The 13376-nt window shown below is 36.1% G+C and overlaps 1 protein-coding gene across 4 annotated transcripts in view; it reads right to left on the bottom strand.

The window, feature by feature from the left end:
• EML5 (EMAP like 5) overlaps positions 1–13376 on the bottom strand; it is a 168077-nt gene that overhangs the window by 59167 nt on the left and 95534 nt on the right. For all 4 annotated transcript variants that reach the window (XM_040641561.1, XM_040641560.1, XM_040641559.1 and 1 more), the window contains exon 21: positions 10880–11021. In XM_040641561.1, coding sequence (XP_040497495.1) covers positions 10880–11021 — 142 coding nt within the window. The remainder of the gene's footprint in view (positions 1–10879; positions 11022–13376) is intronic.

The raw sequence follows: 13376 nt of genomic DNA, 5'->3' as shown, positions 1-13376 counted from the left end.
CCCCAATGTTCATAGCAGCAATGTCCACAATAGCTAAATCATGGAAGGAACCGAGATGCCCTTCAACAGATGACTGGATTAAGAAGATGTGGTCCATATATACAATGGAATATTACTCAGCTATCAAAAAGAATGATTTCTCAACATTTGCTACAACATGGACAGCACTGGAGGAGATAATGCTAAGTGAAATAAGTCAAGCAGAGAAAGACAACTATCATATGATTTCTCTCATCTATGGAACTGGGTGTTATACGCAAGTAATGAATCATGGAACTTTACATCAAAAACTAGGGATGTACTGTATGGTGACTAAAATAATAAAAAGTTATTAAAAAAAAACCACTTACAACAAACATCATCTCTCCGAATATGGAAGCAATTATCAAAGTGGTGGGAAAGCATAAAGGAACACATACATATCTCCAGGAAACAACAGTGTGCAGGAACCCACTTAACTAACAATATCTTTGATGAATGTGAAATCATTAAACAAAGAGGTAAAAAATAAAAAAATAAAATAAAAATAAAAAATAAACATTATAGCTTGCTATCAATAAAAGGACTATAGAACCCACCAAAAAAAATTATTCAAAAAGATGTCCTCAAAGCTATCAAATAAGAGATAGTAGTATATGATGAATCAGAAGAAATTTGGAACTGGATTATATTTATATCTTTTCACCTTACTCAGACTAGTATATAGTATAGTTAGGGCCTTTGAACATCTGGGAAAATTTGTACACAACTGATTACTTTTGCAACTCAATGATAATGCCATTAATGGACTTCCATTTTAAGACTACTTTTTTTTTTTTTAAGATTTATTTCTTTGAGAGAGAGAGCGAGCGAGCATGAGTGGGAGGAGGGGCAGAGGGAGAGGGACAAGCAGACTCCCTGCTGAGCAGGGAGCCTGACAGGGGGCTTTATTCCCAGGACCCCAGGATCATGACCTGAGCCAAATGCGATGCTTAACCAACTGAGTCACCCAGGCGCCCCTGTATTATCCTTTTATTGAGTATTACAATCATATCTCAAGGGAAGAGTAGACTTTTAAAAATATGCCTGGCAGTAAAGAAAGACATCAGGAAATAGACTTGTGTATCTTGCCTGGGTTCTAGATAGAGGGGAAAAATCATACTTGAGGATTCACAAGTGTAGAGTGGCTTATACAAATCTTGGATTCCAAGTTATACTAATTACAGGATCTATGCAATCTTAGTTAGAGAAATCCTTAGTAGTTCCCGACGTTAGCAACTTAGGCACCTGGGAGAAGGAAATACAAAATCACTCTGGAAGAACACCTTTGATCCAGACCTCAGAGAATCCCTGTAGGTAAGGAAAGCCCAATTAAACATAAACTTACAATCCAAATTTTCAAGCACAAAAGAAAATGGCACGCCAGGAGGGAGTCAGCAGGAAAATCACCCCTAAACAGCAGAAAGAAAAACACAGTATAGGCAGATCCCAAAGGATGTCAGATAACTAGATTTTATATTCTTTATCTGATAGGTAAAGTTTACAGACATAAGAGAAGAAAGCTAAAACATAAACAAGGAATGAAATGTTATAAAAACAAACAAACAACTAAGGTAATCTGAAAACAAAATTTCTAAAAATGAGAATTCTCAAAATCAAATACCTAATAGGTAGATTACACAGCCGATGTGAAGGAGAAAGAGCTGCTAATTACTCAGCCATCAGAAAGAATGAAATCTTGCCATTTGCAATGACATGGATGGAGCTAGAGAGTATTATGCTAAGTGAAATAAGTCAAAGAAAGAAAAATACCAGATGATTTCATTCACATGTGGAATTTAAAAAACAAAACAAATAAGCAAAGGGAAATAAAGAGAGAGAGGCAAACCAAGCAGCACACTATACAAGTGAGGTCACACACAAAATACAAGTGCAGATATGAAAAAAGATTTTGTAGGCAAGTGGAAACCAAAAGAAAGCTGGGCAGCTGTACTTTTATCAGACAAAATAGACTTTAAAATAAAGACTGTAATAAGAGACAAAGAAGGTCAATACATAAAGATGAAGGGGTCAATGCAACAAAAGAATATAACATTTGTTAATATTTATGTACCCAACAGAAGAGCACTTAAATACATAAAACAAATATTAACAGACCTAAAGGGAGAAGTAGACAGCAATACAATAATAGTAGGGGTCTTTAATACCCATTCACATCGATGGATAGATCTAGACAGAAAATTAATAAGGAAACACTGGCCTTAAATGGCATGTAACACCAGATGGGCTTAACACATATTTACAGAAGATCCATCCAAAAACAAGAGAATATACATTCTTCTCAAGTACACATGGAACATTTTCCAAGACAGATCAATGTTAGGCCACAAAACAAGTATTAGTAAATCTAAGAGGACTAAAATCATATCAAGCATCCATTCCAAACACAATAGTATGAAACTAGAAATTAATTACATGAAGAAAACTGGAAAATTCACAAATACATGGAGATTAAACAACATGCTACTAAACAACTAATGGGTCAAAGAAGAACTTAAAAGAGAAATCAAAAAAATACTTAGACAAACAAAAATGGAAATGTAACATACCAAAATTTATGAGATAGAGCGAAACAGTCCTAAGAGGTAAGTTCATAGTGATAAATGCCTACCTCAAAAAACAAAAAAAACCCTGAACTAAACAACCTAATCTTACACCTCAAGGAAATAGGGGAAAAAAAAAAAAAAAAAAGAACTGAAAGCCAAAATTACAAGAAAGGAAATAAAGATTAGCACAGAAATAAATGAAATTGAGACTAAAAAGACAATAGAAAAATCAATGAAACTAAGAGCTGGTTCTTTGAAAGACAAATAAAATTGACAAACCTTGAGCTAGGCTCACCAAGAAAAAAGAGAGGACTCAAAATCAGAAATGAAAGAGATGTTACAACCGATACCACAGAATACAAAGGATCAAAAGAGACTACCATGAACAAGTATTTGCCAACAATTAGACAACCCAGAAGAAATGGATAAATTCCTAAAAACATACAACCTACCAAGACTGAATCATGATGAAACAGAAAATCTGAACAGACTGGTTACTAGCTGGGAGATTAAGTCAAAAATCAAAAATCTCCTAATGAATAAAAGTTCAGGAGCAGATGGCCTCACTGGTGAATTTTACCAAGTACCTAAAGAAGAATTAATATCAACCCTTCTCAAACTCTTCCAAAAAACAGAAGAGGGAGGAACTCTCCCAAACATATTTCACAAGGTCAACATTATCTTAATACCAAAATCAGACAAGATGCCACAAAAAAAGAAATTTACAGGTCAATATATTTGATGAACATAGATGCAAAAATCCTCAACAAAGTATTAGCAAACTGAGTTCAATAATACATTAAAAGGATCATACGGCATGATCAAGTGGGATTTATTCCAGGGATGCAAGGATGGTTCAACATATACACATCAGTCAATGTGATACACTACCATTAGCAAAATAAAGGACAGGGGTGCCTGGATAGCTCAGTCGGTTAGCCATCCAACTTTTTATTTCAGCTCAGGTCATGATCTCTGGGTTGTGAGGTCGATCCCCATGGCAGGCTCCAAGCTCAATATGGAGCCTATTTAAGATTCTCTCTCCCTCTCCTTCTGCCCCCCCCCACTCTCTTTCTTTAAAAAAAGGGGGGGGGATAAAAATCATGATCATCTCATTAGATGCAGAAAACGCACTTGATAAAAATAAACATCTGTTCTTAATAAAAACTCTCAACACAGTGGATATAGAAAGAGGCTACCTCGACATAATAAAGGTCACATATGACAAGCCCATAGCTAACATCATACTCAAAGGTGAAAGGCTGAAATGTTTTCATCTAAGATCAGAACAAGGAAAGGACGTCTACTCCTGCCATTTTTATTCAACACCGTGTTAGAAGTCCTAGCCAAAGCAGTGGGGCAGGGTCGGGGGGAGAAGAAAAAGAAAAGTCGTCCAAATTAGAAAGGAAGTAAAGCTGTCATTATTTGCAGATGACACATCATATATAGAAAACCCTATGACTCCATCAAAAACTGTTAGAATAAAATTCAGTAAAACTGCAGAGTACAAAATCAATGCACAAAAATCTGTTGCATTTCTTTATAATAATAACAAACTATGAGTAAGAAAAGTTAAGAAAACAATCCCATTTATAATTGTATTTAAAAAACAACAATTTAGGAATAAAATTAACCAGGGAGATAAAAGACCTATATATTGAAACCTATTAAGACATTAATGAAAGAAATTAAAGACAACAAAATAAATGAAAAGAAACTCTGTGCTCACAGACTGGAAGAATTAATATTGTTAAATGTCCATATCACCCACAGCAAAATAGAGATTCAATGAAATCCCTATTAAAATTCCAATGGTATTGAGGTGCGTGGCTGGCTCAGTTAATAGAGGATGTGACTCTTAATCTCAGGGTAGTGAGTTCAAGCACCATGCTGGGCACGGAGTCTACTCAAAAAATTCCAGTGCTATTTTTCACAGAAATAGAACACTCCTAAAATTTGTATGGAACCACAACAGACCCTGAGTAGCCAAAGCAATTTCTGAGAAAGAACAAAGCCAGAAGCATCACGATCCCTGATTTCAAACCATATTATAAAGCTGCAGTAATTAAAACAGTATGGTATTGGCATAGAAACAGACACATAGATCAATGGAAATGAATACAAAGCCCAGAAATAAACCCATGCATATATGGTCAAATAATTTAAGACAAAGAAGCCAGGAATATACAATGGAGAAATGATGATCTCTTCAATAAATGGTGTTAGGAAAACTGGACAGCCACATGCAAAAGAATGAAACTGGACCACTATCTTACACCACTCATAAAAATTAACCTAAAAGAAATGTAAGACCTGAAACCGTAAGACTCCTAGAAGAAAACACAGGCAGTAATATGCTTCTTGACATAGGTCTTGCTGATTTTTTAAAAACCTAACACCAAAATTAAACAGAACAAAAGCAAAAATGAACAAGTGGGACTACATCAAGCTAAAAAGTTTCTGCACAGCAAAGGAAATCAATGAAAAGGCAGCCTACTGAATGGGAGAAAATACCTGCAAATCATGTATCTGATTAGGGGCTATTATTCAAAATATATAAGAACTCTGATAACTAAATAGTGAAAAAAAACCCAATTAAAAAATGGGCAGAAGATCTGAATAGATATATGTCCAAAGAAGACATACAGACGGCCAACAGGTACATGAAAAAATGCTTGACATCATTAATCATCTGGGAAACACAAATCAAAACTACAGTAAGATATACCTCATACCTATTAGAATGGTTATTATCAAAAAGACAAAAAATAACAAGCGTTGGCTAGGATGTGGGGAAAATAGAACCCTCATGCACTGCTGTGGGAATGTAAACTGGTGCAGCCAGTACAAAAAACAGTATGGATGTTCCCCCAAAAATTAAAAATAGAACTACCATATAATCCAGCAATTCCATTCCTGGGTATTTATCTGAAAAAAATGAAAACAATAATTTGAAAGGATATATGCATTCCCATGTTCATGGCTGCATTATTTTCAATAACAAGGATGTGGAATAACCTAAGTGTCCATTGATGGACGAATGGATAAAGAAATTATGGTATACAATGCAATTTAATTCAGCCATAAAAAAAAAGAAATCTTTCCATTTCTTTTTTTTTTTTTTAAAGATTTTATTTATTTATTTGATAGAGATAGAGACAGCCAGCGAGAGAGGGAACACAAGCAGGGGGAGTGGGAGAGGAAGAAGCAGGCCCATAGCAGAAGAGCCTGATGTGGGGCTCGATCCCATAATGCTGGGATCACGCCCTGAGCCGAAGGCAGATGCTTAACCGCTGTGCCACCCAGGCACCCCTCCATTTCTGATAACACGGATGAACCTCAAGGGTATCAGCTAAGTGAAATAAGTCAGACAGAGTCAGATAAATACTATATGATCTCTTCTATATGTGGAACCTAAAACAAAACAAAAACCCAAGCTTGTAGATACAGAGAATAGATTGGTGGTTACTAGAGCTGGGGGAGGGGTGGGGAGAAAAAATTGGGGGTTTGATTACAATTAAAAGCTAAAGCCAGGGAGTACAAGTTTCTAACAGAAACTTTTAATACATCATTACACAGAAAAGTGTGAAAAGTTAGCAATATTTAGAAAATACTTTATAGACATCAACATTATAGACATTAGTTCATGTTACATATTTATACTTCTGGTTATTCTATAACTTGTTACCATAAAATGAAATTATTTGTTTGGCAAAATTCTCATATGATAATCTACATTAACTATAATGACTTTTTTTTTAAAGATTTATTTATTTTAGAGAGAGAGAGAGAGAGCGCGAGCAAGCAGGGGGAGGGGCTGGGAGAAGAGGAGAGAGCATCCTTAAGTAGACTCCCCACTGAGCATGAAGCCTGACACGGGGCTCAATCCCAGGACCCTGAGATCATGATCTGAGCTGAAATCAAGAGTCGGATGCTTAACTAAGCCAGCCGGGTGCCCTGATAATGACTTACTTTTATAAAATGTTAAGCCTCAGCATCGTAATATTTGTATATTCATTTGCTGAAGATAATAGTATTTGTTTACTGAATGTTTGAAGGAGATAATATTTCATCATATTATTTCATAATATTTAAACCATTAGGACTTCAGTAATTTTGTAATTAACCAGTGTAAAACCACACATAACCCTTCGAAGTTAAGAAAATCTACCTATTTTCCTTTTTTTTAAGGTTTTTATTTAAATTTCAGTTAACAGGGTTATAGTAGTTTCAGATGTACAATATAGTGATTCAACACCTACATATAACACCCAGTGCTCATCACAAGCGCACTCCTTGATCCCTATCACCTATTTAACCCGTTCCCCCACCCACCTCCATTCTGGATCCTCGTCCTCCATCAGTTTGTTCTCTATAGTTAAACGCTGTTTCTTGGTTTGCCTCTATTTCCCTTTGCTCATTTGTTTCTTAAATTCCACATGTGAGTGCAATCATATATTTATCTTTCTGACTGACTTATTTCACTTAGCATAATACACCCTAAGCTCCACCCATGTTGTTGCAGACGGCAAGATTTCATTCTTTTTACCTATGGCTGAGTAACATTCCTATGGCTGAGTAACATTCCATTATATATATATATCACATCATCTTTATTCATTCATAGTGCATATGAATTATAGACACTTCAGCTATAATTTGGCCATTGTTGATAATGCTGCTATAAACTTTGGGGTGCAGGTATCCCTTTGAATTAGGGTTTTTGTATTCTTTGCCTGAATACCTAGTAGTGCAATTGCTGGGTTATAGAGTAGTTCTATTGTTAACTTTCTGAGGAATCTCCATACTGCTTTCCACAGTGGCTCCAACAGTTTGCATTCCCACCAACTGTACAAGTGGGTTCCCCTCACCTATTTCCCTTTTGACTCAATGGTGACAAAAATAAAAGTGAAGAATATTTAAAAAGAAACACACAGAATTATGTCTTTTCTCCACAACCTAATACAAAATACTTTTTTTTTTTTAAAAGATTTTATTTATTTATTTGACAGAGATAGAGACAGCCAGCGAGAGAGGGAACACAAGCAGGGGGAGTGGGAGAGGAAGAAGCAGGCTCATAGCAGAGGAGCCTGATGTGGGGCTCGATCCCATAATGCTGGGATCACGCCCTGAGCCGAAGGCAGATGCTTAACCGCTGTGCCACCCAGGCGCCCCCCTAATACAAAATTCTATTCCTAGGAGCAGCCAATAATATTGGAAGATAATTTTTCAGCTCTGATACAAGACATAAATCCACAAATTCAGGAAGCACAACAAATCCTAAAGAGAATAAGTAAAAAATGAAGCACATACATGCATAATGTTATTAAACTACAGAACTACAAAATAAGAGAACAATGGAAATGAGGGGAATAATAACCCTCAATCAGAACTCCAGAAGCCATTAAATTAGCATTAAAGAATGAGAGTAAAAAAATAAAAACATAATCACAGTAATAGTATACCAAAGGCAGGGAGGGAGGTGGTAATAATTCATCCAGAGTGGCAAAACACCACCTACCAAATTTTAAAACAATAATAATAAAGCTGAATAAAAATCAGTTTGCTTTTTAAGGAGAGTGGGAGGTACAAGCTTCCAGTTATGGAATGAATAAGTCACAGGGATGAAAGCATATGGAATATACTCATTAGTACTGTAACAGTGTTGCATAATGACAGGTGGTAGCTACACTGTAGTGAGTACAGCATAATGTATACAGAAGTTGAATTGCTATGCTGTACACCTGCAACTAATGTAACATTGTGTGTGAACGATACATCAACTAAAAAAAAAATAGTTTGCTTTTTGAGAATTGCAATGTCAGGGGTCCCGGGGTGGCTCAGTCGGTTAAGTGACCTGCTTCTGGTTTCTGCTCAGGTCATGATTTCAGGCTCCTAGGATGGAGCCCCATATCGGGCTCTGTGCTCAGCAGGGAGTCTGCTTGAGGATTCTCTCTCCCTCTCCGCCTGCTTGTGTAAATGCACACACTTTTTCTCTATCAAAATAAATAAATCAATCTTTAAGAAAAAAAAATTACAATGTCAGTGATAAAATACTCTTGCTGCTGTAACAGACCACTCTCACCACCCTATATTTGGAATACCACTGGTTCAGACAAAGAAGTCTTTATTAAAGAAGCTGTAGGACTATATTTTAGAAAAAAATGATAAAAGAAAAAATGAGATACAAGAAGAAAATTTGAACAAAGAAATGTATAAGCATAGATAGACCTACGTAAACACTGACTGCATTAAATAATAATAACATCCAATTGAAGAGGGGTTAAAAAAAACCAAATTCTCAAAAATTAAAGATAGAACCACCATATGATGCAGCAACTCCACTCCTGGGTAATATCTGAAGAAAATGAAAACACTGCTTCAAAAAAAGATATATGTACCCCCATGTTTACTGCAGCATTATTTACAATAATCAAGATACAGAAACAACCTAAGTGCCCAATGATGGAAGAATGGATAAAGAAAATGGTGTGTAAACATACACACACAATGAAATATTATTCAACCGTAAAAATGAATGACAACTTGCCAAATACCATACCATCTGACTTATATGTAGAATCTAAAAAACAGGGGCGCCTGGGTGGCTCAGTAGGTTAAGCGACTGCCTTCAGCTCAGGTCATGATCCCAGGGTCCTGGGATGGAGCCCCATATCAGGTTTTCTGCTCAGTGGGAAGCCTGCTTCTCCCTCTCCCTCTGCCCCTCCTCCAGCTTGTGCTCTCTCTTTCTCTCTCTCTCTCGCTCACTGTCTCTCAAATAAATCTTTTAAAAAAATAAATAAAAAATAAAAAACGAAAACAAAACACACAAAAAAACAAGCTCATAGATACAAAGAACAGATTGGTGGTTGCTACTGGCAGGTGGGCAAAGTGGGTGAGGGGGTCAAAAAGGTACAGACTTCCAGCTATAAAATCAGTAAGTCATGGGGATATAATGTACATCATGATGACTACAGTTAATAATACTGTATTGTGTATTTGAAAGTTGTTAAAAGAGGAGCTCTTAAAAGTTCTCATCATAAAAAGAAAACATTTTGTAACTATGTATGCAATGGATGTTAACTAGATTTATTGTAGTGATCACTTCCCAATACATACAAATATTGGATCATTATGTTGTACACCTGAAACCAATATGCTGTATGTCAGTTATACCTCAATTTAAAAAAGAAAGAAAATCTGAGGGGTAGTAAAGGCAAGTATGTTCCAAATTTGACTGTTAAGGACTTACTATGGCCTTGTGAAGAAAAGAATATTTGGTACTGTGATTTCCTGTGTTAGACAAAGGTGTGACTGTGGTTTTGTGACCTTACTGTAAACCTTCATGGGGAAAGTCCAAAACAGAACGACTAAAATAATATTTGGTAATTCTCTCTAGTTCTCAGGGAGAAAAAAACCACCAAAGTATGAAAATGCTGGACATCCAGAGCTCAAAAAAAAAAAAAAAAAAAAAAAAGAGAAGGGGCAGTGACTGGGGTTCAATTATTCTAGAGATTGTGATTAATTTTAGCTAAGTACAAATATTAAATACAGTAACACTAGAAGAAGAGAATAGACTTTTAAGTCAATAGATGGAAATAAAAATAAATTAACTGAATTACAAATTCATGTTACCTAAGTTCGACTTGATTATTGTCAGGCCGTTATTATGGCCTGACAATCCTTTCCTTCATCTGCTGATTCTCTCATTTCTTAGTCACAATTTCCGACCTTTTCAACAAGAGATCTTCCTTCAATGCCTCCATGCTATAAAGTAACATTCCCTACCGCTTCACTAAGAAATTTGAAGTTATCTGTACATCCTCATTTGCCCTAGGTTAATAATATCTGCCTTGCTCCAAAAATGGAACCCCTTATCTCTCTATACTGATAGGCTAGCTTCATAGGACTCCTACAAATGTGCTCAGTTCTGTTTCACCCTAAAATGTCCGCCATTCAATTCTGCTACCCTTTTTAAATTAAAGCCTTCTTTCTTAGTTTCTGACTATGAATTACATATATTTCATAGTCACAAAGGGTGGAAAATTTAGCTTCTGTTTTCTTCCTGTATTTTTTCCTTCCAACATAACATTGCAAACTGGCTCAGGATAGATGTGATCATAGGAGGTCCCATAAAGCAAAGACTGGGTATAATTTTCTTTATATAGCATCATGAGCAGGTGCACACGGAACAAATAAAGTCTTTTTTATATACCTACTATTACTTTCTTACATTTGTGAGGGTTAGAAAACTGTGACAACTTAATCTATGTTCAAACCTGAGAGCCTCTTACCCTTTTTCAGTTTCCGGACAGCCAACATACAATGACTAGGAGAGAGATCCCATATTCTTAAGGTTTTATCATCACTTACAGTAGCACAGATGGGCAGATAAGGATGTGTAGCCAAACCCCACACCTCTCCTTCCATGTGTCCCTACAAAGAGAACACAGTTAAGATCAATTTAACCTTAATATATGTGTATTTAGAAGAAAACTACAAACAACAACTGATAATATATAATGATAGGATAATGAATAATAATCTAATAAAGCTTTTCTCTTTCTCTTTGGAATATACCTTAAAATGCTTTTATAACAATTTTATCTTCACAATTACAATACAATCAAGTTAGTATCAAAATCAGTTTAAAATCCTAAAATTTCACTGAGTGGAGAGAATAGGAACTGGCTGCCTTAGAATGTTAAAAATTGCCATACAGGAAGAACTTCCTGCATGAGAGAATAAGGAGCACTGCAGACCTGCTCCCCAGTGAAACGGATGAAATTAATTTAAAAAAAATTTAAGGTCTCTGGAAATGGTTCCAAGGAGTTATGACAAAAGAAACATTTACTCAAAAACTCTACTAAAATCTGGTAAGAACAATGGTTGTTTTGCAGTATTTGAACTGAGACCCACTCCTTTCCTCCCTCTTTCCAACTCACTGACTTGAAAATTCCACACTAGCCTGATATAACCAAGAACACAGGATATGAGCACTCTCTCTCCCTCCCCGCTAATCCAATGGGCCAACTTCCCAGAAGGCACAGGTGAGTGGCATTTCTCCTCCTGCCCCCAGTTACTTGCTAGAGGCTAAATCCTTGATGAGCACTGCACACGGGTGGGAATTCCCTTCTGCCCACCTCCTATTCTGAGATGGAGGGTCTATACTGGGGATCATGCCACTAACAATACTGGGGCTTTAATATCAACCCAAGAAGACCTAAGGCTACTGTTCCCTACTATCCCCACCCTAAACTGAGCACTCAGCTTCTAAAGCAAGGGACACTCAGAAAGGAGCACTCCACTGTCCTCACCCTCAACTCCAGAGACTGTGCGTGGAGGAAGAAGCCGTAAAACATCTCCTAATCTCTTCTCAAAGGAAATGATTTTCTTTATTACACAATGTAGAAAAGTTCAAGTCTAAAGATGCTCTTGAAAACAATGAAGGTATGAAAGGTAATTGGGGGGTAACTGGTACTTACTAGATATATGAGCTAAACTGAAGGCCAGTGAGTTTGTCCAACAGAACCAGGGTAATCTCAGAGATAACCTGGGAGAAGACTGCTTCAAGTCAGAATAAATCTCAAAAACAAATCTAGGGAATGGGTGTCCCTTTTAGGGAGCCCGAATTTGATTAGTTTAATCTGTGTAGCAATTTATGCTCTGGGGTAAATGCTGAAAACAGCACTGCAATCAGCCAGCAATTTAATGGATTTAGCAACTGGGTGTGGTCAGGGAAAAAGACTATCGAAGAGGAGAGAACACTTCCCAAATCATTTTATGGAGCCAAGATGAGCCTGATACCAAAACCAGACAGACATCACAAGGAAACTATAGACCAATTATCCATTATATACAGTATGTGGATGCTAAAATCCTCAAAGATAGCAAATTGATTCCAACACAGACAAGAACAATTACACACCACAACCAAGTGGGGTTTATCCCAGGAATGCAAGGTTGGTTTAAAAGGTGAAAAACAATTAATGTAATACACCTTATCAATAGAATAAAATGAAAACCGCACGATCATCTCTCAATAGACAAAGAAAAAGCATTTGACAAAGGACATAATCTTTCATTGATAAAAACTTGCATCAAACTAGGAACAGAAGAGTAATTCTTCAATCTGATAAAAGGCATCTCTGAAAAATCCACAGTTAGTATTAAACTTAATGGTAAGGGGTTGTGAATTCAAGCCCCACGTTGGGTACAGAGATTACTTAAACATAATGGTAAAATATTGGATGCTTTCTCCCTAAAATTAGAAACGAGGATGCTCTATTTCTGTTCCACATTGTACTGAAGATTCCTGCCAGGTTAATTAGGCAAAAAAAAAAAAAAGAAATAACAGGCATCCTGATTGGAAAGGGAATAGTAAAACTATATTTGTAGCTCATATGATCTCATATAGAGAAAATCTAAAAAATCCACTAAAAAACTATTAGAATAAATGAGGTCTGTTATTTAAAAATAACTGTGAGATCTGTATACTGAAAACTATAAAATTACTGAAAAAAGTTAAAGAAGATCTAAAAAAATGGATATAATTTAATATTGTTAAGAAACGCTACTCCCCAAACTGATCCATAGAATACTGCTACAAAGACTGCTGTATATCGTTGGTTTTTTTATACATATGAATGTACTTCTGTTGTGTACATACAACTACACACTTAAATTCCAGTGTAGATAATCATATGGTGTTAGTTTCAGGTGTACAATAGAGTGATTCAACAGTTCCATATATTACTCAGTGCTCACAAGATAAGTGTACTCTTAATCCCC

This window comes from Ursus maritimus, unplaced genomic scaffold (assembly GCF_017311325.1).
Source record: "Ursus maritimus isolate PB19 unplaced genomic scaffold, ASM1731132v1 scaffold_25, whole genome shotgun sequence".
Classification (NCBI taxonomy): domain Eukaryota; kingdom Metazoa; phylum Chordata; class Mammalia; order Carnivora; family Ursidae; genus Ursus; species Ursus maritimus.
This window is presented reverse-complemented; position numbering and strand designations above follow the sequence as displayed.